The sequence below is a fragment of the Carcharhinus amblyrhynchos genome, unplaced genomic scaffold, assembly GCF_965287045.1.
Source record: "Carcharhinus amblyrhynchos unplaced genomic scaffold, sCarAmb.v2.hapA scaffold_961, whole genome shotgun sequence".
In the NCBI taxonomy this organism is placed as follows: domain Eukaryota; kingdom Metazoa; phylum Chordata; class Chondrichthyes; order Carcharhiniformes; family Carcharhinidae; genus Carcharhinus; species Carcharhinus amblyrhynchos.
The window spans coordinates 6328-26845 of NW_027650701.1; the positions used below are offsets into that span (position 1 = coordinate 6328).

Sequence of the window (20518 nt, forward strand, 5' to 3'; positions counted from 1 at the left end):
GTTTCGGGAAGGGGGGGTTTGTGTTTCGGGAAGGAGGGGTTTGTGTTTCGGGAAGGGGGGGTTTGTGTTTCGGGAAGGGGGGTTTGTGTTTCGGGAAGGAGGGGTTTGTGTTTCGGGAAGGAGGGGTTTGTGTTTCGGGAAGGGGGGGTTTGTGTTTCGGGAAGGAGGGGTTTGTGTTTCGGGAAGGAGGGGTTTGTGTTTCGGGAAGGGGGGGGTTTGTGTTTCGGGAAGGGGGGGTTTGTGTTTCGGGAAGGAGGGGTTTGTGTTTCGGGAAGGGGGGGTCTGTGTTTCGGGAAGGGGGGGTCTGTGTTTCGGGAAGGAGGGGTCTGTGTTTCGGGAAGGAGGGTCTGTGTTTCGGGAAGGGGGGGTTTGTGTTTCGGGAAGGGGGGTCTGTGTTTCGGGAAGGAGGGGTTTGTGTTTCGGGAAGGAGGGGTTTGTGTTTCGGGAAGGAGGGGTTTGTGTTTCGGGAAGGGGGGGTTTGTGTTTCGGGAAGGGGGGGTCTGTGTTTCGGGAAGGGGGGGTCTGTGTTTCGGGAAGGGGGGGTCTGTGTTTCGGGAAGGAGGGGTTTGTGTTTCGGGAAGGAGGGGTTTGTGTTTCGGGAAGGAGGGGTTTGTGTTTCGGGAAGGGGGGGTTTGTGTTTCAGGTTACCTCAGAGGTAGCGGGAGAGATGGAGCCAGTTTCCATAGCAACCTCTCTGCTGTGTGGGCGGGCCTCATGACGTCAGGGCAGTAACGATCGTCCGTGACGTCATGGGGCATGTGCGTTTAGTGTGAGGGGCGGAGCTATTCCCGGAGGGGCGTGGCCAATCCATGAGGGGGCGTGATCCCTGGGCGGGGCACCCGGGGCGTGTCCAGACTATGGGGGCGCGGCCAGACTGTGGGGGGCGGGGACAGGTCGTGTCGACGGCGGTGCCTGCTTGTGTTGTGTGGTTGGGGGCCGGGCCGGGTTGTAATGGGCGTGGCCTAGATGTGGGGGGCGGGGCTCTAGCAATAGGGCCTTGGTCTGTCAAGGTTGGTGGAGGCTCCAGGGGGCGGAGCCGCGCTGCGAGGTGCGGTGCTGTCAGCTGCAGGGGGCGTGACCATGTTCTGGGGGGCGTGGCCAGCCTATGGGGGCTGGCCAACCTACGTTCCTGTCCGCGGCGGGGATGGGGCGGATCCGCCTGGTGAGGGGCGTGGTTTACTTCTAGGGGGCGTGCCAGGCTATGAGGGTGTGGCCAGTTCAGGGGGCCGAAAGCTGTCTGTGGTGGGAGCGAGTCTTGGTGACAGTTCGGGCCAGCGGCGGGGGGGCGGGGCCGAAATGTAATGGGCGTGCTCTGGCTGTCGAGGGCGTGGCTAGTCTATTGGGGGGCGGGACCAACCTGTGTTGGAGTCGCCTGCTTGTGATGAGGGTGGAGCCGAGCTCTGAGGGGCGGCCCATCCGCTAGAGGGCGTGGCTTCTTCAGGGGGCGGGAGTTAGCAGGTAGGGGGCGTGGTCAGCCGGTGAGGTGGGTGGTGGCGGGGGGAGCTGCGCCGCGAGGGGCGCGACCTCCACTGGCGCGGGCGCGGCTTCGCTCTGAGAGGCGTGGCTTCCCTTCAGGGGGCGGTTCTAGGTGTTGGGGGGCGTGGTCAGCCACTGAGGGCGTGTCCAGCTTATGATCGTGGCAGTGCCTGTCGGTGGTGGCGGGTGCGGCGAGGCTCTCCTCTAGGGGGCGGGGTCTAGCAGTTAGGGGGCGTGGTCGTCATCTGAGGGCGGATCCAGCCTCCTTTTGGTGGCAGCGATAGCGGGGGAGGGGGAGAGTTTTCCAGTAGGAGGCGGGACTACCAGTTAGGGGGCGTGGTCAGCCCATGAGGGCGTGACTAGCCTCATGTGGCAACGTCTATCCAAGGAAGCGAGGGAGGGGCTTCCTGTAGGAGGCGGGACTAGCAGTTAGGGGGCGTGGTGAGCGGATGAGGGCGTGTTGGCTTCGGCGGCGGGGGCGGGGACCCGCGGCGTGGGGCGTGGCCTTCCCGTCTTCGGGGGGGCGTGGCGTGCGCGGCGCGATGACGCAGACGCGTTGTTTGGATGACGCCAGACGCAGAGCCGGGGCCCAGTCCGGGACCGCGGCCTCTCCTCAGCGCCAGGCCCCGAGCTCCGTTGCCCTCCCGCCCCAAGCCGCCAACGCAGCACTCTGGCCTCATCGTCGGACTCGGAGCCCGGTGGAGCGTCTCCGCCGCTGCCGAGCCCTCCGCCCAGGAAGAAGCAGCGAGTGTGGGCCGCAGGGCCCGGGCTCCCCCGCCGCCACCACCACCACCACCATCACCGCCGCCGCCGCCGACAGCGCCGCTCGCCCGCCGACCCGCCGCCCGCAGCCTCCGCCTCCGCCATGCAGCAGCAGCAGCAGCCCGCCCCGGCCCCCAGCACCAACGGAGCCCAGCAACCCCTCAGCCTGGCCGCCAACGGGCAGCTGCCCCACAGCGGCCCCGGGCCCGGCCTGGAACCGGAGGCCGGCACCACCGACAGCCACCCGGCCACCGCCAACACCGGCCGCAAGAAGAAGCGCCTGTCCCGGGCCGACGAGGACGTGATCCGGCTGATCGGCCAGCACCTGCGGGGCCTCGGCTTCAAGTGGGTAAACTGGGGATGGTCTGGGATCTTCCTTTGTACTCTGGAGTCTGGGATCTTCCTTTGTATTCGGGTGTCTGTGGGATCTTCCTTTGTACTCTGGGAGTCCGGGATCTTCCTTTGTACTCTGGGATCTTCCTTTGTACTCTGGGATCTTTCTTTGTAGTTTGTGGGGTACTCCTGTGCATTCTGCAGGGGGGGGAGTCTGTGTGGAATCCTCCTGTGCATTCTGTGTGGGGTCCTCTAGGAGTCTGGGATCTTCCCTTGTATTCTAGGAGTCTGGGATCTTCCCTTGTATTCTAGGAGTCTGGGATCTTCCCTTGTATTCTAGGAGTCTGGGATCTTCCCTTGTATTCTAGGAGTCTGGGATCTTCCCTTGTATTCTAGGAGTCTGGGATCTTCCCTTGTACTCTGCATTCTGGGGGGGGGGGGGTTTCTGTGGGGTCCTCCTGTGTATTTTGGGATATTTGCAGGATCCCAGTTTATATTGGGGGGGGTGCATCTGTTGCATTTGTCCATGAATGATATGATTGTGTGTAATTCCCCCTTGTGTGTGAATACTGGGTTGTCCCCCCCATCTGGTGGGGAGGGTCTGCCGGCAGTCCTGTTTGTCGGGGTGGGGGGGGTCTCTCTCGGTGGTCCTGTTTGTCGGGGGGGATTCTCTCTGCCGGTGGCCCTGTTTATTGGGGGAGGGGATCTGTGCTGGTGGACCTGTTTGTCGAGGGGGGGTTCTCTCTGTCGGTGGTCCTGTTTGTCTTGCGGGGGGGGGGGTCTCTCTGTCAGCGGTCCTGTTTGTCTTGGGGAGGGGGGTCTCTGTCAGCGGTCCTGTTTATCGGGGGGAGGGTCTGCCGGCGGTCCTGTTTGTTGGGGGAGGTTTCTGGGATTTCCCTTTATTTAGTAGTCTGGGTTTGTATTTACTCCATTGCGGAGGCTTGTTTGGGTTTTGGTCACACTGTACGTTTTGGTGTTTGCGCTTGGTCATCCCCTTTGGACTCTGTTCTGAGGCTCTGTGAAGTTTATCCGTACATTTGTACACAAAGGTTTGGGCTGTGACCTCCCCTCTGTCTCTCTGTACAGGGGGAGTCGAGGCTGTGTCTCCCCCCGTCTCTGTACAGGGGGGGGAGTCAACGCCGTGTCTCCCCCCTCTCTCTGTACGGGGGGAGTTGGGACTGTCTCTCCCCCCCTCTCTGTATGCGGGAGTCGGGGTTGCGTCTCGCTGATGCTATTATACTCCTCTTATCTCTGGGGCAGTTAGCGTTTTAATTCTCTGTTAGTTAGTAATTACAGGCAACAATGCCCTGTTTTTTGGGGTGACTGGGTGCGCTGTTACACCTCCCTTGCGTCTGGTTTTGGGCACCTTGTCTGGCCTCCAGCACCAGTGATGGCCCTGCCTGGACCTGCAGGTCCCTCCCTTTCGTCCCCTCTGTCTCCCGCTCTCCTCTATGAACTCTCCTCAAGTCCATCTCCTTCGGCCGTGTTATCAGTCCCCTGTCCGGGACGCTCTCCGGGACTCCCCGTCTCCCTCGCCCCAGTGTCTGCCCCGTCAAATCCAGAAAGGTTTCTTTGCCAGGCTGGTCTTGCCGGACAGGAGTCACATTGTCGGCTGGGTTCTGTCGGTGGCTGTCACCGTCAGTCTGTGAGCTCTGCCCTGGGGGCAGGAAGCCTTTCGTAAGACTTGCATTGCTGTAGCGCCTGCCTCACCTTCGGAATACACGGTGCTTTGAGGGAAGCGACGGGGGTTGCTGTCAGAAAGTGGGAATGGTGCAAGCCAGCTTGTGGCACAGAGCGGGGACCATCAGATATTCCCTTCTGGCAATATCAGTGGGTAATAATATTTCAGTACAGCCCTGCTCCTGCCCAGTGTTCTGCGGCGCTGCCCCTCCCTCTGTCAACACTGCCCACCCCTCCTCCCCCGACCTCAACGCTGCCTCAGTGCTGCCCTCACCACAGCGGCACTCCCTCGGTGCTGCCCTCCTCCCCCCCGACACCACAGCGGCACTCCCTCAGTGCTGCCCTCCCCACCCTCACCACGGCAGCACTCCCTCGGTGCTGCCCTCCCCACCCTCACCACGGCGGCACTCCCTCGGTGCTGCCCTCCCCACCGACACCACGGCGGCACTCCCTCGGTGCTGCCCTCCCCACCGACACCACGGCGGCACTCCCTCGGTGCTGCCCTCCCCACCGACACCACGGCGGCACTCCCTCGGTGCTGCCCTCCCCACCGACACCACGGCAGCACTCCGTCGGTGCTGCCCTCCCCACTGACACCACGGCGGCACTCCCTCGGTGCTGCCCTCCCCACCGACACCACGGCGGCACTCCCTCGGTGCTGCCCTCCCCACCGACACCACGGCGGCACTCCCTCGGTGCTGCCCTCCCCACCGACACCACGGCGGCACTCCCTCGGTGCTGCCCTCCCCACCGACACCACGGCGGCACTCCCTCGGTGCTGCCCTCCCCACCGACACCACGGCGGCACTCCCTCGGTGCTGCCCTCCCCACCGACACCACGGCGGCACTCCCTCGGTGCTGCCCTCCCCACCGACACCACGGCGGCACTCCCTCAGTGCTGCCCTCCCCACCGACACCACGGCGGCACTCCCTCAGTGCTGCCCTCCCCACCGACACCACGGCGGCACTCCCTCGGTGCTGCCCTCCCCACCGACACCACGGCGGCACTCCCTCGGTGCTGCCCTCCCCACCGACACCACGGCGGCACTCCCTCGGTGCTGCCCTCCCCACCGACACCACGGCGGCACTCCCTCAGTGCTGCCCTCCCCACCGACACCACGGCGGCACTCCCTCCCCACTCCTGCCGCGAGGGTTGAACCAGGGCCAAGCACAGAGCTGTGACAGAGCAGAGCTAGTGTTTGTGCAGACAGTAAGTCAGTTGCTGAGGGAAACGTTTAATCAGAGGCTGTTCACGGTGTCCCCATCTGATCTTTGTAGCTGGCTCACTCCCGGCCGTCTGCCGCTTTGAGTGCCTCGACTCGTCTGCTCCTGTCGCTCCGTGACGTCAGTGAACATGGGGCCTGGCTGGGTTAATGCTCTTTAACCCAGTGTTGGCTCCCCAGAGGAAGTCACTGCCCTGGTGGGCTTTGTGTTTATCAGTTTCAATTGCGTCCCGGGCCATGGAAAGGTCTGTTTACATCAGCTGGGATTTTCTAGTTTTGGGACGAGCTCAGCCAGAAAGCCCCGTCCATTTCTCACCTTTATGAATTCCTCGACACTTCCTTCAGATTATTGAATCATTTGTGGGACACGGGCATCGCTAGCTGGGTCAGCATTTATTACCCATCCCTAGTTACCCTTGCAGCTAAGAGTCAAGCGCATCACTGTGGCTCTGGAGTCACATGTAGGCCAGACCGGGGTAAGGACGGCAGATTTCCTTCCCTAAAGGGAACCGGATGGGTTTTTCCCACAATGGGTCATCAGTAGATTCTTAATCCCAGATATTTTTTACTGAATTCAAATTCCACCATCTGCTGTGGTGGGATTTGAACCCAGGTCCCCCAGAACATTAGCTGAGTTTCTGGAGTAATAGTCTGGTGATAATACCTCGAGGCCACCGCTCCCCAATTTTAAGAACATAAGAAACAGGAGCAGGAGTAGGCCTTCGAGCCTGCCCCACCATTCAATAAGATCATGGCTGATCTGTCGTGGCTCAGTTCCACATTCCCGCCCTCTCCCCATAACCCTTAATCCCCTCTCTTATCAAAAACCCATCAACCCGCGTCTTAAAAATATTTAGCGAGGCAGCCTCCACCACTTCAACGGGCAGAGAATTCCAAAGATTCACCACCCTTTGAGTGAAGAAGTTCCTCCTCAACTCCGTTCTAAACCGCTCCCCCTTTATCTTGAGGCTGTGCCCCCTAGTCCTACTGTCCTTTCTGAGCAGGAAGAGTCTCTCCACCTCTATCCTATCCATCCCATTCATCATCTTATACGTCTCAACGAGATCTCCCCTCATTCTTCTAAACTCTAACGAGTACAACCGGTTGGCACAAGAGGAGGCCATTCAGCCCCTCGGGTTTGTCCTGCCGTACCTGACCCTGCCCATTGAAATGTTTTCTCCCCTTCCCTGAATAAAAACTCTCCGTTTAAATTATCCGTCCCTCCCCATTTGGAGCCATGGGGCACTTCATGTCCACAGAAGTGGGCAGACAAGGCCTCTAAAGGAGGGCACCCTCCAGTGGTGTGGGGCACCGGAGCAGCGGCCTAGAATATGGGCTCTGGCCTTCGGAACATGGTGGAAGCAAGGCCTGCGTAAGTGAGGCCCCAATACACCACATGTTTGGGTTTGACTCTTGGCGATTGCCATTCAGAATCATAAAATTCCCACAGTGCTGTAGGAGGCCATTTAGCCTGTCAGGCCCGCTGGCAACAACCCCACTCGAGCCCTATACCCGCCTGGAACCTCACGTATTTACCCTGCTCGTCCTCCTGATCCCAAGGGGCAATTTAGCATGGCCAATCCACCTAACCTGCACATCTTTGGACACTAAGGGGCAATTTAGCATGGCCAATCCACCTAACCTGCACATCTTTGGACACTAAGGGGCAATTTAGCATGGCCAATCCACCTAACCTACACATCTTTGGACACTAAGGGGTAATTTAGCATGGCCAATCCACCTAACCTACACATCTTTGGACACTAAGGGGCAATTTAGCATGGCCAATCCACCTAACCTACACATCTTTGGACACTAAGGGGCAATTTAGCATGGCCAATCCACCTAACCTACACATCTTTGGACACTAAGGGGTAATTTAGCATGGCCAATCCACCTAACCTGCACATCTTTGGACACTAAGGGGTAATTTAGCATGGCCAATCCACCTAACCTGCAAGAAGGATGCCCCCGATGATGGGGGTGTCCAGAACCAGGGGTCACAGTCTGAGGATAAGGGGGTAAACCTTTTACGATTGAGATGTGGAGAAAGCTCTTCACCCAGACAGTGGGTGAGTGTCTGTGCCACCCTGCCCATTGTGACTGGTGTTCAAGCCACCTCTGTGTTTGTCGCAACTGGTTAGACTTTTGCCCCATTCCTGTTTTGCAGTGTCTAACTTGAGAGGTGAATAGTCCAGCTTTCAGCAACCTGCGTTATCCATTCCTGCCGGGGGGGTAAGGTGGGGGGATGGACTCTGCGTGTGTGTGTGTACGTATGATGAACCAGTCACAGGACGGTAAATCGTTGATTTAAACGGTAAATATCAGCCAGTCGTTGCTGCAAGAATAGGTGCCGGTGAGGTTGTGTGGCACCGTAAGGGGGAGGGGGCTGTGTTTGTGTCTCTCTCTCTCTCTCTGCGGGTGTAATACTCTGCGAGGGTTGGGGTGCAGCGCTCCGAGGAGGGTGGGGGAGGGTCTGTCGCTCTTGTGGCTGTGTTTATGTGTCACTTGGTGGTTGTGGGTGCGGCTACCTGAGTGACACTATCATAGTATCACCACAGTGCAGAAAGTGGCCATCAAGCCTGCAGCAACAACAATCCCACCCAGTCCCTATCCCCGTGTATTTACCCGATTAATTCCCTGATGCTAAGGGACAATTTAGCGTGGCCAATCCACCTGACCTGCATATCACAGTGGGTTAGCACTGCTGCCTCACAGCGCCAGGGACCCGGGTGCAAATCCCTACTTGGGTCATTGTCTTTGTGGAATTTGCACGTTCTTCCCATGTCTGCATGGGTTTCCTCCGGGTGCTCGAGTTTCCAGTCCAAAGCTGTGTAAGTTAGGTGGATTGGCCATGCTAAATTGCCCCTTAGTGTCCAAAGATGTGTAGGTTAGGTGGATTGGCCATGCTAAATTGTCCCTTAGTGTCCAAAGATGTGTAGGTTAGGTGGATTGGCCATGCTAAATTGTCCCTTAGTGTCCAAAGATGTGCAGGTTAGAGGGATTATCTGGGTGAATATGAGGGGTTACGGGGATAGGGTCTGGGTGGGATTGGTACAGATGCGATGGGCTGAATGGCCTCCTGCATGGTAAGGATTCTATGATCTTTGGACACCAAGGGGCAATTTAGCCTGGCCAATCCACCTAACCTGCACATCTAGGAGTGTGGGAGGAAACCCAGGCAGAACACGGGGAGAATATGCAAACTCCTCACAGGCGGCTGTCCCAAGACATGTACAAATCTCCAATTTGTGTGTTCGCCGTTCAGGCAGTCGTGGCATCTATAACTGCCCCTGACGCCCGGGAGAGAGCAGTGGAAACGTTTTAGCCCCTTGCGTTTAAATTTGTTTCCAAAATTCCAACACCCCACCACATCCAACTTCCGGGGGGGGGGGGGGGGTGCTGGGGCAGAGCTTCCAACCCCCATCTGGCAATGAGCAGCCTGCTCCTCCCCCCACACCCCACTTTCCCCTCCTTCCACACACACACACACACACACACACACACACACACACAGCCTGGGAGACGCCGTCCTGTTTCCCAAAAGCATCTCCAGGCACTCGGAGACAGCCTCCATGGATTACGTCTCACTGCTCCAAAGCTCCCCGAGCGGAGGGAACAGTTGGAGCGAGCATATGGCAGCAAGCGCTTATTAATTCTCACACACGGGGGGTGTCTGCTGCCACGCGTTGATTAGGATTTGCCCATCAAGCCTTTGAGGGCAGTGGGGAGGGGGGGGGTGGTTCTGTAACACTGACCCTGTTAAATCGCACGTTCCACTCACTGCTGACACTGACAGCTGTTCAGACTGAATATGGCCGAACGGTTTAGGAGCAACCTGTGTTATTCTGGCACCGTTTGGCGCAGAGAGGCAGCCCGACGCGAGCAATATTACCACCCCGCAAACAAAATGTTCAGTCACTTGTACAACATTACTCAGCTGCGTAACTTATTTAGCCTTAAAGGGAGAGCAAGAGAGAGAACGCCTGCACGCTCCAGGCATGTGCAAACCACAAAATTACGCACAAACCGGGGGCCGTAAGGTGCCATAGTCCTCCCGTATCGCTCATGCAGCCACCGCCCCCCCCCCCCCCCCCACACAACACACTCCCAGCCGCAGAACGACACAACAATACGCAGCCGCAGAGTGAGACGCTCCTTGGGCACGGCGGTTAACACTGCTGCCTCACAGCGCCAGGGACCCGGGTTCAATTCCAGCCTTCGGTCACTGTCTGTCTGGAGGATTCTTCCCACACTCCAAAGATGTGTAAATTAGGTGGATTGGCCATGCTCAATTGCCCCTTAGTGTCCAAAGATGTGCGGGTTAGGTGGATTGGCCATGCTAAATTGCCCCTTAGTGTCCAAAGATGTGCGGGTTAGTTGGATTGGCCATGCTAAATTGTCCCTTAGTGTCCAAAGATGTGCGGGTTAGGTGGATTGGCCATGCTAAATTGCCCCTTAGTGTCCAAAGATGTGCGGGTTAGTTGGATTGGCCATGCTAAATTGCCCCTTAGTGTCCAAAGATGTGCGGGTTAGGTGGATTGGCCATGCTAAATTGTGAGGGGGATTGGGATACTCTTTCAGAGCGTTGGTACAGGCTCAGTGGGCTGAATGACACCCTGCACTGTAGGGATTCTATCATTCTCAGCTCAAGGGAAATACGAGGGGGCCTTTGCAGAAGACGTTATGAAAGAAAGCAAGCTTTCCGAGTGTCGGCTAACCAAGCTCAACGTAACCTCCGCTTTTCAATTCTATTGAACTGAATTCTATAAAACTTTGACGTTTATAGTTTGAATAACCTTTGCAGCAGACATTCAGTGACTTGGTGCATTGAGCCAGGAGCCCACACCTATCTCTGTCGTGAGTCAGTCCACTGAACAGTCTTTGCCTCTCCGCAACAACTTGCCTGCGCTTAAAGGCAAGCCATTGTATGGATAGAGAATAATAGAGAGAGCTGAGTGAGTTGGAAATGGGGAGTTCGTGGGTTTCCTCCAGATGCTCCAGTTTCCTCCCACATTCCAAAAGATGTGTAGGTTAGGTGGATTGGCCATGCTAAATTGCCCCTTAGTGTCCAAAGATGTGTAGGTTAGGTGGATTGGCCATGCTAAATTGCCCCTTAGTGTTCAAAGGTGTGCAGGTGCTTGGGGGCTCACTGTCTGTGCGGAGTCTGCACGTTCTCCCAATAGGGTCTGGACAGGGTTGTGATCGGTGCAGATTCGATGGGCCGAATGTTAAAATTAGCATGGCCATTCGGGAGAGAGTCAACCACATTGCTGTGGCTCTGGAGTCACATGTAGGCCAGACCGGGGTAAGGACGGCAGATTTCCTTCCCTGAAGGGAACCAGATGGGCTTTTCCGACAATCAATGATAGCTGTCATGGTCACCATTACTGAGACGAACTTTATCATTCCAGATTTTATTTGTAGAATTTAAATTCCATCACCTGCCAAGATGGGATTTGAACCCATGTCCCTGCCCACAGCATTCACCTGGAGGTCTCTGGATTACTGGTTGGGTTTTCACAGCACCACTCGCTCCCTCCCTCCCATCTTGCTGTCTATTGTTAAAAGACACATGCTTAATAAGGAAGAAACCAGAACTGAAATGTGGTGTCTTATCGAGAGAGACTGAATAGACTGGATTCTTTTTTCCCTCAGAAGTTTTGAGGAGTGGCAGGTCTTTTTTTAAATTCATTTACAGGATGTGGACCTCGCTGGCTGGGTCCAGCATTGCCCCTTGAGATGATGGGTGATCCGCCATCTTGAACCCGCGGTACCGCGTGCTGTGTAGGTACACCCACAGTGCTGTTAGGGAAGGAGTTCCAGGATTGGGATTGGACATCAGTCAGTCCCCCGTGTGTGTGGTGTAGGTACACCTACAGTGCTGTTATGGAGGGAGTTCCAGGATTGGGATTGGACATCAGTCAGTCCCTGTGTGTGTGGTGTAGGTACACCTACAGTGCTGTTATGGAGGGAGTTCCAGGATTTTGACCCCAGCCGCAGTGAAGGAACGGCCGATATATTTCCAAGACGGGATGGTGATATCTCTCGCTCTCTCTCGGGTTGAGTTGTTACCTCTGGCAGGTGGCAGTTAGAATCCCTACAGTGCCAATCCCACCCAGACCCTATCCCCGTAACCCCACATATTTACTCTGCTAGTTTCCCTGACACGAAGGGGCAATTTTCCAAGGCCAGTCAACCTAATCAGCACAACTTTGGACTGTAGGAGGAAGCCGGAGCATCTGGTGGAAACCGTTGCTGGTACAGAGAGAGAACGTGCAGACTCTGCACGGACAGTGACTCCCGAGGCCGGGAGTCGAACCAGGGTCCCTGGCGCTGTACCGCCCCTTAGGATGTAGTTGCTCTACACCCTTTGTCCCACTGCCCCCTTTCTTTTATATTCATGATGACATATCAATATTTCCCACAATAGGGTTGGTTCACGGTTGTCAAAACCATCAGATTTAAATTTAATAGGTTCTTGGTGTCTAACTACCTGATTCAGATTGAATCGGGGGGGGTGGGGGGTAACGTAGAGATGAGACCACATGTCTCTGGTCCGTGTGGACTTGATGGGCCGAATGGTCTCCTTCTGCACTGTGGGATTCTATGATTCATGTCGGGGAAACAATGGCCTAGTGGTGTTAGACTATTCATCCAGAGACTCAGCTAATGCTCTGGGGGACCCGGGGTTCGAATCCCGCCACGGCAGATGGTGGAATTTGAACTCAATAAAAAAAATCTGGGGTTAAGAATCGACGAAAAACCCACCTGGTTCCCTTTAGGGAAGGAAATCTGCCGCCCTTACCCCGGTCTGGCCTACATGTGACTCCAGAGCCACAGCAATGGGGTTGACTCTCAACTGCCCCTCCAAGGGGCAACTCGGGATGGGCAATAAATGCTGGCCCAGCCAGCGACACCCACGTCCCACGAATAAATAAGAAAAAAAATCCTCAGTAAGTGCCTGGGGGCAGCCGCCCTCGGGAAATAAAATATTCTGGTCGCTATTATCTGTTCTTCAACTAGAAGGAGGGCAGAAAAGATTTACTGGGATGCTACTGGGACTTGTTGGATTGAGTTACAAGGAGAGGCTGGATAGACTGGGACTTTTCTCTCTGGAGCATAGAGGGGTGATCTTATAGAGGTCTGTAAAATAATGAGGGGCACAGATCAGCTAGATAGTCAATATCTTTTCCCAAAGGTAGGGGAATCTAAAACTAGACGGCGTAGGTTTAAGGTGAGAGGGGAGAGATACAAAAGGGTCCAGAGGGGCAATTTTTTCACACAGAGGGTTTGGAACGAGCTGCCAGAGGTAGTAGTAGAGATGGGTACAATTTTGTCTTTAAAAAGCATTTAGACAGTTACATGGGTACGATGGGCATAGAGGGATATGGGCCAAATGCAGGCAATTGGGATTAGCTCAGTGGCTTTAAAAAAAGGAGCAACATGGACAAGTTGGGCCGAAGGGCCTTGTTTCTATGCTATAAACCTCTGTGACTCTATTGCCAAACCAAGACTCACCCACTTGTTCTTCCCCCTCTACTGTGCAGCCAAACAGTCGAACAGCTGATGCAGGAGACGGGATGCAGCCTGGAGCATCCGTCAGCCACCAAATTCCGGAACCACGTGACAGAAGGAGACTGGGAAAAGGTAACCACTGCTTCTACTGGCCTGCTGCCTTCCCTTCATTCCCACCCAACAGTGTTCAGCACCGCTTCGGAGGCTCGCGTCCTGTTGCCGATGTTTTCAAACAGTCCCCTACCCCCAACTCTTCACTCACTCCCGGGGCCCCGTCTGCCGTGTAGAGGGAGCTTTACTCTGTATCTAACCCTGTGCTGTCCCTGTCCTGGGAGTGTTTGATGGGGGGGACAGTGTAGAGGGAGCTTTACTCTGTATCTAACCCCGTGCTGTACCTGTCCTGGGAGTGTTTGATGGGGGGACAGTGTCGAGGGAGCTTTACTCTGTATCTAACCCCGTGCTGTACCTGTCCTGGGAGTGTTTGATGGGGGGGACAGTGTAGAGGGAGCTTTACTCTGTATCTAACCCCGTGCTGTACCTGTCCTGGGTGTGTTTGATGGGGGGACAGTGTAGAGGGAGCTTTACTCTGTATCTAACCCTGTGCTGTACCTGTCCTGGGAGTGTTTGATGGGGGAACAGTGTAGAGGGAGCTTTACTCTGTATCTAATCCTGTGCTGTCCCTGTCCTGGGAGTGTTTGATGGGGGGGACAGTGTAGAGGGAGCTTTACTCTGTATCTAACCCCGTGCTGTCCCTGTCCTGGGAGTGTTTGATGGGGGGACAGTGTAGAGGGAGCTTTACTCTGTATCTAACCCCGTGCTGTACCTGTCCTGGGAGTGTTTGATGGGGGACAGTGTAGAGGGAGCTTTACTCTGTATCTAATCCCGTGCTGTCCCTGTCCTGGGAGTGTTTGATGGGGGGACAGTGTAGAGGGAGCTTTACTCTGTATCTAACCCCGTGCTGTACCTGTCCTGGGAGTGTTTGATGGGGGGACAGTGTAGAGGGAGCTTTACTCTGTATCTAACCCCGTGCTGTACCTGTCCTGGGAGTGTTTGATGGGGGACAGTGTAGAGGGAGCTTTACTCTGTATCTAACCCCGTGCTGTACCTGTCCTGGGAGTGTTTGATGGGGGGACAGTGTAGAGGGAGCTTTACTCTGTATGTAACCCCGTGCTGTACCTGTCCTGGGAGTGTTTGATGGGGGGACAGTGTAGAGGGAGCTTTACTCTGTATCTAACCCCGTGCTGTACCTGTCCTGGGAGTGTTTGATGGGGGGACAGTGTAGAGGGAGCTTTACTCTGTATCTAACCCCGTGCTGTACCTGTCCTGGGAGTGTTTGATGGGGGGACAGTGTAGAGGGAGCTTTACTCTGTATCTAACCCCGTGCTGTACCTGTCCTGGGAGTGTTTGATGGGGGGACAGTGTAGAGGGAGCTTTACTCTGTATCTAACCCCGTGCTGTACCTGTCCTGGGAGTGTTTGATGGGGGACAGTGTAGATATGTTCAGGAGTCTGCAATGTGCAGGTTGCAGCTGAGGGCTCCAAAGGGAATTGGGTGAAAGGGGTGACAGGGCAGTGGTGAGTTAATGGAATCGGGGGGCCTGGGGCCTGCATCTTGCTGCTGATTCTCTGCTTGGGTGCTCACTGCTGAATCAGACCTCTGACCTTCTGTTGGTGTCTGAGAAGGGAAAGGTGTGAATCTTGCTGTGCGTATTGCGTCGTTTATTCACCCTCAAGCGAGCTCATGGCCACGGGCAGCGGGAGCAGCCTGCGCTGACTGTGCTGTTCTCTTTCTCTTTAGGCTGAAGCAGATCTCACTGAGCTCAAATCCTTGGTACACTTGCCTCAGGCCATCGTGGTAAGGAGATGGGGTGGGGGTGACAATGTGGGGTTTGGGGGGGGGAGGGGTGGTGGAAACGGGGCGGTGGGCAAGGCGTTATGGCGAGGCGGCGCAGGGAGGTGGGGTGGAAGCCGCAGTCTGCGCACCTTGTGGCACAGTGGTTAGCACCGCTGCCTCTCAGCTCCAGTGACCGGGGTTTGATTCCCGACTTTGGTCGCTCTCTAAGTGGAGTCTGCACGTTCTCCCCCCACTTCGGGTGTCTGCGTCACGGTTCGAAAATCTGAAAGATGTGCAGGTTAGGTGGATTGGCCATGCTAAATTGCCCCTTAGTGTCCAAAGATGTATAGGTTAGATGGATTGACCATGCTAAATTGCCCCTTAGTGTCCAAAGATGTGTAGGTTAGGGTGGATTGCCCATGCTAAATTGCCCCTTAGTGTCCAAAGATGTGCAGGTTAGGTGGATTGGCCATGCTAAATTGCCCCTTAGTGTCCAAAGATGTGTAGGTTAGATGGATTGGCCATGCTAAATTGTCCCTTAGTGTCCAAAGATGTGTAGGTTAGATGGATTGGCCATGCTAAATTGTCCCTTAGTGTCCAAAGATGTGTAGGTTAGGTGGATTGGCCATGCTAAATTGCCCCTTAGTGTCCAAAGATGTGCAGGTTAGGTGGATTGGCCATGCTAAATTGCCCCTTAGTGTCCAAAGATGTGTAGGTTAGATGGATTGGCCATGCTAAATTGTCCCTTAGTGTCCAAAGATGTGTAGGTTAGGTGGATTGGCCATGCTAAATTGGCCCTCAGTGTACCTGAACAGGCGCCAGAGTGTGGCAGCCAGGGTACTTTCACATTAACTTCGTCCCAGCTTGGATCACTATTTGTGTGGAGCCTGCACACACTCCCTGTCACCGTGGGGGTTTGGTGCATTGCTTATGCTAAATTGTCCCTTAGTGTCCTGGGATGCGTAGGCTAGAGAGTTGAGTGGGCTAAATTTGTGGGGTTATGGGGATAGGGTCTAGGTGAAATTGTTGTCGATGCAAACTCGATGGGCTGAATGGCCTCCTGCACTATAGAGATTCTGCAATTGCAGTGTTGATGTCAGCCGATTTGTGACGCAAATAAATAAACTTTAAGCTTAAATGCTGACCCACTTTACGTTAATCCAATTTTTTTCAAAACTGTCCCTCATTGGGAGACCCCCTTCCTCTAAAACCTCGCCTCCACTCATTTGAGGGGGAACTAGTGTGTGTTGGGGGGGGGGGAGAAGGAGAGAAAAGTAAGTGTTCTCTTGCCCCTTTCGCCCCTCCACCGTAACCTGAGGTCCACCCCAAGAGAGAGAGAACCAGGGCCAACGGTGTCCACCAGCCAGGTATGCGAGTGTGGTGCCTTGTCTCGGTGTGCCACCCTGTCACCCTCCAGTCGGGCCTCGCTGGGTCCACACCAAGAGTCTGACCTTGTTGGCTCGGGTGCCGTGGTGCCCCACAGGCTGTTGGCTTCTGCCAGAGTGGCGCGCTCACCTCAGCGGGGCCCCTTTGCACCCGCACAGTCACAATACGGTTGTCACCACAGCACAGGCTGTCTCTGAGACCACCCTCTGCCGCACTGTTACCCCCTCAGCATGGACGCAGTGTAAGAGTGGACGATTTGAGGTCAACTCTGGGGAAGGGGCTGGGGGGAAACTTCCCTGTTGAAGGTTCTATCAGGGCTGGACTGCCAAGGGGGCTCAGAATTGGGCCATCCTGGTGGCACAGTGGGTTAGCACTGCTGCCTGACAGCTCCAGGGACCTGGGTTCGATTCCTACCTTGGGTGATTATCTGTATGAAGTTTGCAAGTTCTTCCTGTGTCTGCATGGGTTTCCTTCGGGTGCTCAGGCTTCCTCCCGCACTGTGTAGGTTAGGTGGATTGGCCATGCTAAATTGCCCCTTAGTGTCCAAAGATGTCTAGGTTAGGTGGATTGGCCATGCTAAATTGCCCCTTAGTGTCCAAAGATGTGTAGGTTAGGTGGATTGGCCGTGCTAAATTGCCCCTTAGTGTCCAAAGATGTCTAGGTTAGGTGGATTGGCCATGCTAAATTGCCCCTTAGTGTCCAAAGATGTGCAGGTTAGGTGGGTTGGCCATGCTAAATTGTCCCTTAGTGTTCAAAGATGTGTAGGTTAGGTGGATTGGCCGTGCTAAATTGCCCCTTAGTGTCCAAAGATGTGTAGGTTAGGTGGATTGGCCATGCTAAATTGTCCCTTAGTGTCCAAAGATGTGTAGGTTAGGTGGATTGACCATGCTAAATTGCCCCTTAGTGTCCAAAGATGTGTAGGTTAGGTGGATTGGCCGTGCTAAATTGTCCCTTAGTGTCCAAAGATGTGTAGGTTAGGTGGATTGGCCATGCTAAATTGTCCCTTAGTGTCCAAAGATGTGTAGGTTAGGTGGATTGGCCATGCTAAATTGTCCCTTAGTGTCCAAAGATGTGTAGGTTAGGTGGATTGACCATGCTAAATTGCCCCTTAGTGCACCCCACTTGCTTTGTTTAAGGGAGGAAGGCATGCTCTGATCTAATTATCTGTCTCAATTGACAGGACTGGAATGAGGGAGAGGCGGGATAGCACACGCTCGCAGTGACACCCGTTGTGGCGTTCCCGATTCCCAATCCCCCCTCGCTTCTCCTTGGCTCTGACCAGCTCGCTGTGTGCAGATGGAGGCTGACAGCCCGGAGCCTCTATTCCCCGGCGTGTCGCCCCGTGGCTGTCTCTGCGCTCTGTTTACAGTGAGGGGGCGGTGGGGGAGTGGGGGGGGGAGCCTGCCTTAATGCCTCTGCTTCCCATTCAGCGCATGAAGTTCTTACTGCTGGAGCAGAAATACCTGGAATTCCTGGACGACGGGAAGGTTCTGGAAGCTCTGCAGGTCCTGCGGTTCGAGTTGACTCCGCTGAAATACAACACGGATCGGATCCACGCTCTGAGTGGGTGAGTGGAGGTGGGAAAGTGGGCGCTCCAGAGCTGGGAGGGGGGGAAATGGCCATTGGAGCTCCGGGAATGGCCACCGACTATCTCACCAACCTGGCGCCTCGTTCCAACAGGTCACAGGGCAGCGAGTCCGTATTTACAGAGAACACGAGGTCCACTCGCACACTGTCTGCTCAACACAATAACAATCGGGTTGTTAGAATAGGAGCGAGAAGAGGCCATTCAGCTCTTCAAGCCTGCTCCACAGTTACGTCATGGCCAATCCAACACTCACTAAATCCCACTCTGCTGCATTTTCTCCGTAACTCTGAATCCCGCCCCGTGACGGATTAAAAGCCCCATTCATCCCCGCCTCGGGAATGGTCAAGGGTTCGACCGACACCTCTCCGTTAGTAAAGAATTCCGAAGACTTGCCGCTGTCTGAGAGAAGAAACTCTTCCTCAACACTTGGTTGCATCCAACGACTTTCTCTCTCTCTCTCCCTCCTTCCCCTTCTCCCCCTCCCACTCCCTCCCCCCCTCAGACGGCAGATTCCCTCCCCTAAAGGGGGCACTAGTGAGCCAGATGGGTTTTTTAACAATATTCCATGATAGTTTGTCACCATCACTGAGACCAGCTTTACTACTCCAGCTTTTGTTAATTGAATTTAAATTCCACCAGCTGCCCCGGTGGGATTTGAACCCACGTCTGCAGACTGTCAGTTGGTCTGGGCCTCTGGGTTTACTAGACGTTACCACGCCATCTTTTCCCCCCTGGGTACGTTAAGGTGGGGTGGTGGCACAGTGGTTAGCACCGCGGTCTCACAGCGCCAGGGACCCGGGTTCAATTCCCGGCTTGGGTCACAGTCTGTGCGGACTGTGCATCTTCTTCCCGTGTCTGTGTGGGTTTCCTCCCACAGTCCAAAAGACATGCTGATTATGCTGCATTGGCCGTGCTAAATTCTCCCTCAGAACAGGCGCTGGAGTGTGGCAACTAGGGGATTTCCATAGTAGCTTCTTTGCTGTGTTAATGTAAGCCTACTTGTGACACCAAAAAATAAATAAACTTTAAACTTTTAACACCTTGCTCCTAAAGACTTGAAGATGGTTCTACAGGCCCTCAAATGTGCCCATGTTGAGTTCTGCAGGTGATGTGCTTGGGGAAAGAGATTTCAGAATCAAAGCCCCTAGAGGAGAGGACCAGCCACTGCAGCGTGACTGTTGACATAGGATTATTGAATAGAAACTGCAGTTGACAGTGGGAGACTGACGGGACTCAGAAGGAAAGTTTGCCCGATTTTGAATAATGTGTGGGTAATTGCTTTGTCTTCCTGATCAGATACCTGATGTGTAGCGATGCGGAGGATCTGCGAGCGAAGGCGGAATGGGAGGGTAAGGGTAACGCGTCACGCACCAAACTCCTCGATAAACTTCACAGTAAGTTCCGCAAGATCACTGTGTTCACCTCCCCTGATTCTCCTGCACCCTGTCCTGGGAGTGTTTGATGGGGACAGTTTAGAGGGAGCTTTACTCTGTATCTAACCCCGTGCTGTACCTGTCCTGGGAGTGTTTGATGGGGACAGTGTAGAGGGAACTTTACTCTGTATCTAACCCCGTGCTGTACCTGTCCTGGGAGTGTTTGATGGGGGGACAGTGTAGAGGGAGCTTTACTCTGTATCTAACCCCGTGCTGTACCTGTCCTGGGAGTGTTTGATGGGGGACAGTGTAGAGGGAGCTTTACTCTGTATCTAACCCCATGCTGTACCTGTCCTGGGAGTGTTTGATGGGGGGACAGTGTAGAGGGAGCTTTACTCTGTATCTAACCCTGTGCTGTACCTGTCCTGGGAGTGTTTGATGGGGGGACAGTGTAGAGGGAGCTTTACTCTGTATCTAACCCCGTGCTGTACCTGTCCTGGGAGTGTTTGATGGTGGGGACAGTGTAGAGGGAGCTTTACTCTGTATCTAACCCCGTGCTGTACCTGTCCTGGGAGTGTTTGATGGGGGGGACAGTGTGGAGGGAGCTTTACTCTGTATCTAACCCCGTGCTGTACCTGTCCTGGGAGTGTTTGATGGGGGGGACAGTGTAGAGGGAGCTTTACTCTGTATCTAACCCCGTGCTGTACCTGTCCTGGGAGTGTTTGATGGGGGGACAGTGTAGAGGGAGCTTTACTCTGTATCTAACCCTGTGCTGTACCTGTCCTGGGAGTGTTTGATGGGGGGGACAGTGTAGAGGGAGCTTTACTCTGTATCTAACCCCGTGCTGTACCAGATCTGGGGGTGTCTGTCGTGGGAAATGTATTTCATTGCCCGGCAGTTGTGCTGTTTATTGAATGCATGTAGCGGTGTATTGTTATGTTCTTCCCCTGGGGTCAGTGCCTCTTCTTGGGGTGCAGGTTCTGGGTTTACTGCCTGCCACCCAGCCCCATGGTCATTCCGTTATTTATCAGGTTTGAGGCGATGGTGTGTGTCAGCATGTTCAACAGGCATCACACCCGAACCTCATTGTCCCCCCTCCCGATCGTTCCCTGCCCCTCCCTCCCTCCCCTCGGCCGTTTTCCCCCTGCCTTTCCCCCTCAGCGTCCCCCCCCCTTCCCCCGGGGTGTCTTCCAGGGGTAACCGCAGGGAACTGTCCTGTTGGGATGGGATTGCATCCGTGGTGAGCTGGGCACCAGGCTGGGATAGCTGGCACCTGGAGGAGGGGAAGGGGTGCACATCGGAGTGCGAAGGTTATGTGTGTGTGCGTGGAGCGAGTGCGGAATTAA

The 20518-nt window shown here is 55.1% G+C and overlaps 1 protein-coding gene across 3 annotated transcripts in view; it reads left to right on the forward strand.

The window, feature by feature from the left end:
* The first annotated feature begins 2040 nt into the window (after window positions 1-2040).
* The window catches only part of LOC145340369 (WD repeat-containing protein 26-like), a 40893-nt gene continuing 22415 nt past the window's right edge, over window positions 2041-20518 (forward strand). Inside the window, exons 1-6 of one of the 3 annotated variants that reach the window (XM_080184827.1) lie at window positions 2041-2099; window positions 2131-2583; window positions 13025-13124; window positions 14790-14846; window positions 17642-17778; window positions 19096-19193. In XM_080184827.1, the coding sequence (XP_080040953.1) occupies window positions 2041-2099; window positions 2131-2583; window positions 13025-13124; window positions 14790-14846; window positions 17642-17778; window positions 19096-19193 (904 nt within the window). Of the gene's footprint in view, window positions 2584-13024; window positions 13125-14789; window positions 14847-17641; window positions 17779-19095; window positions 19194-20518 lie in introns of all 3 variants that reach the window. The other 2 variants (XM_080184826.1, XM_080184825.1) reach the window with 2 other exon arrangements.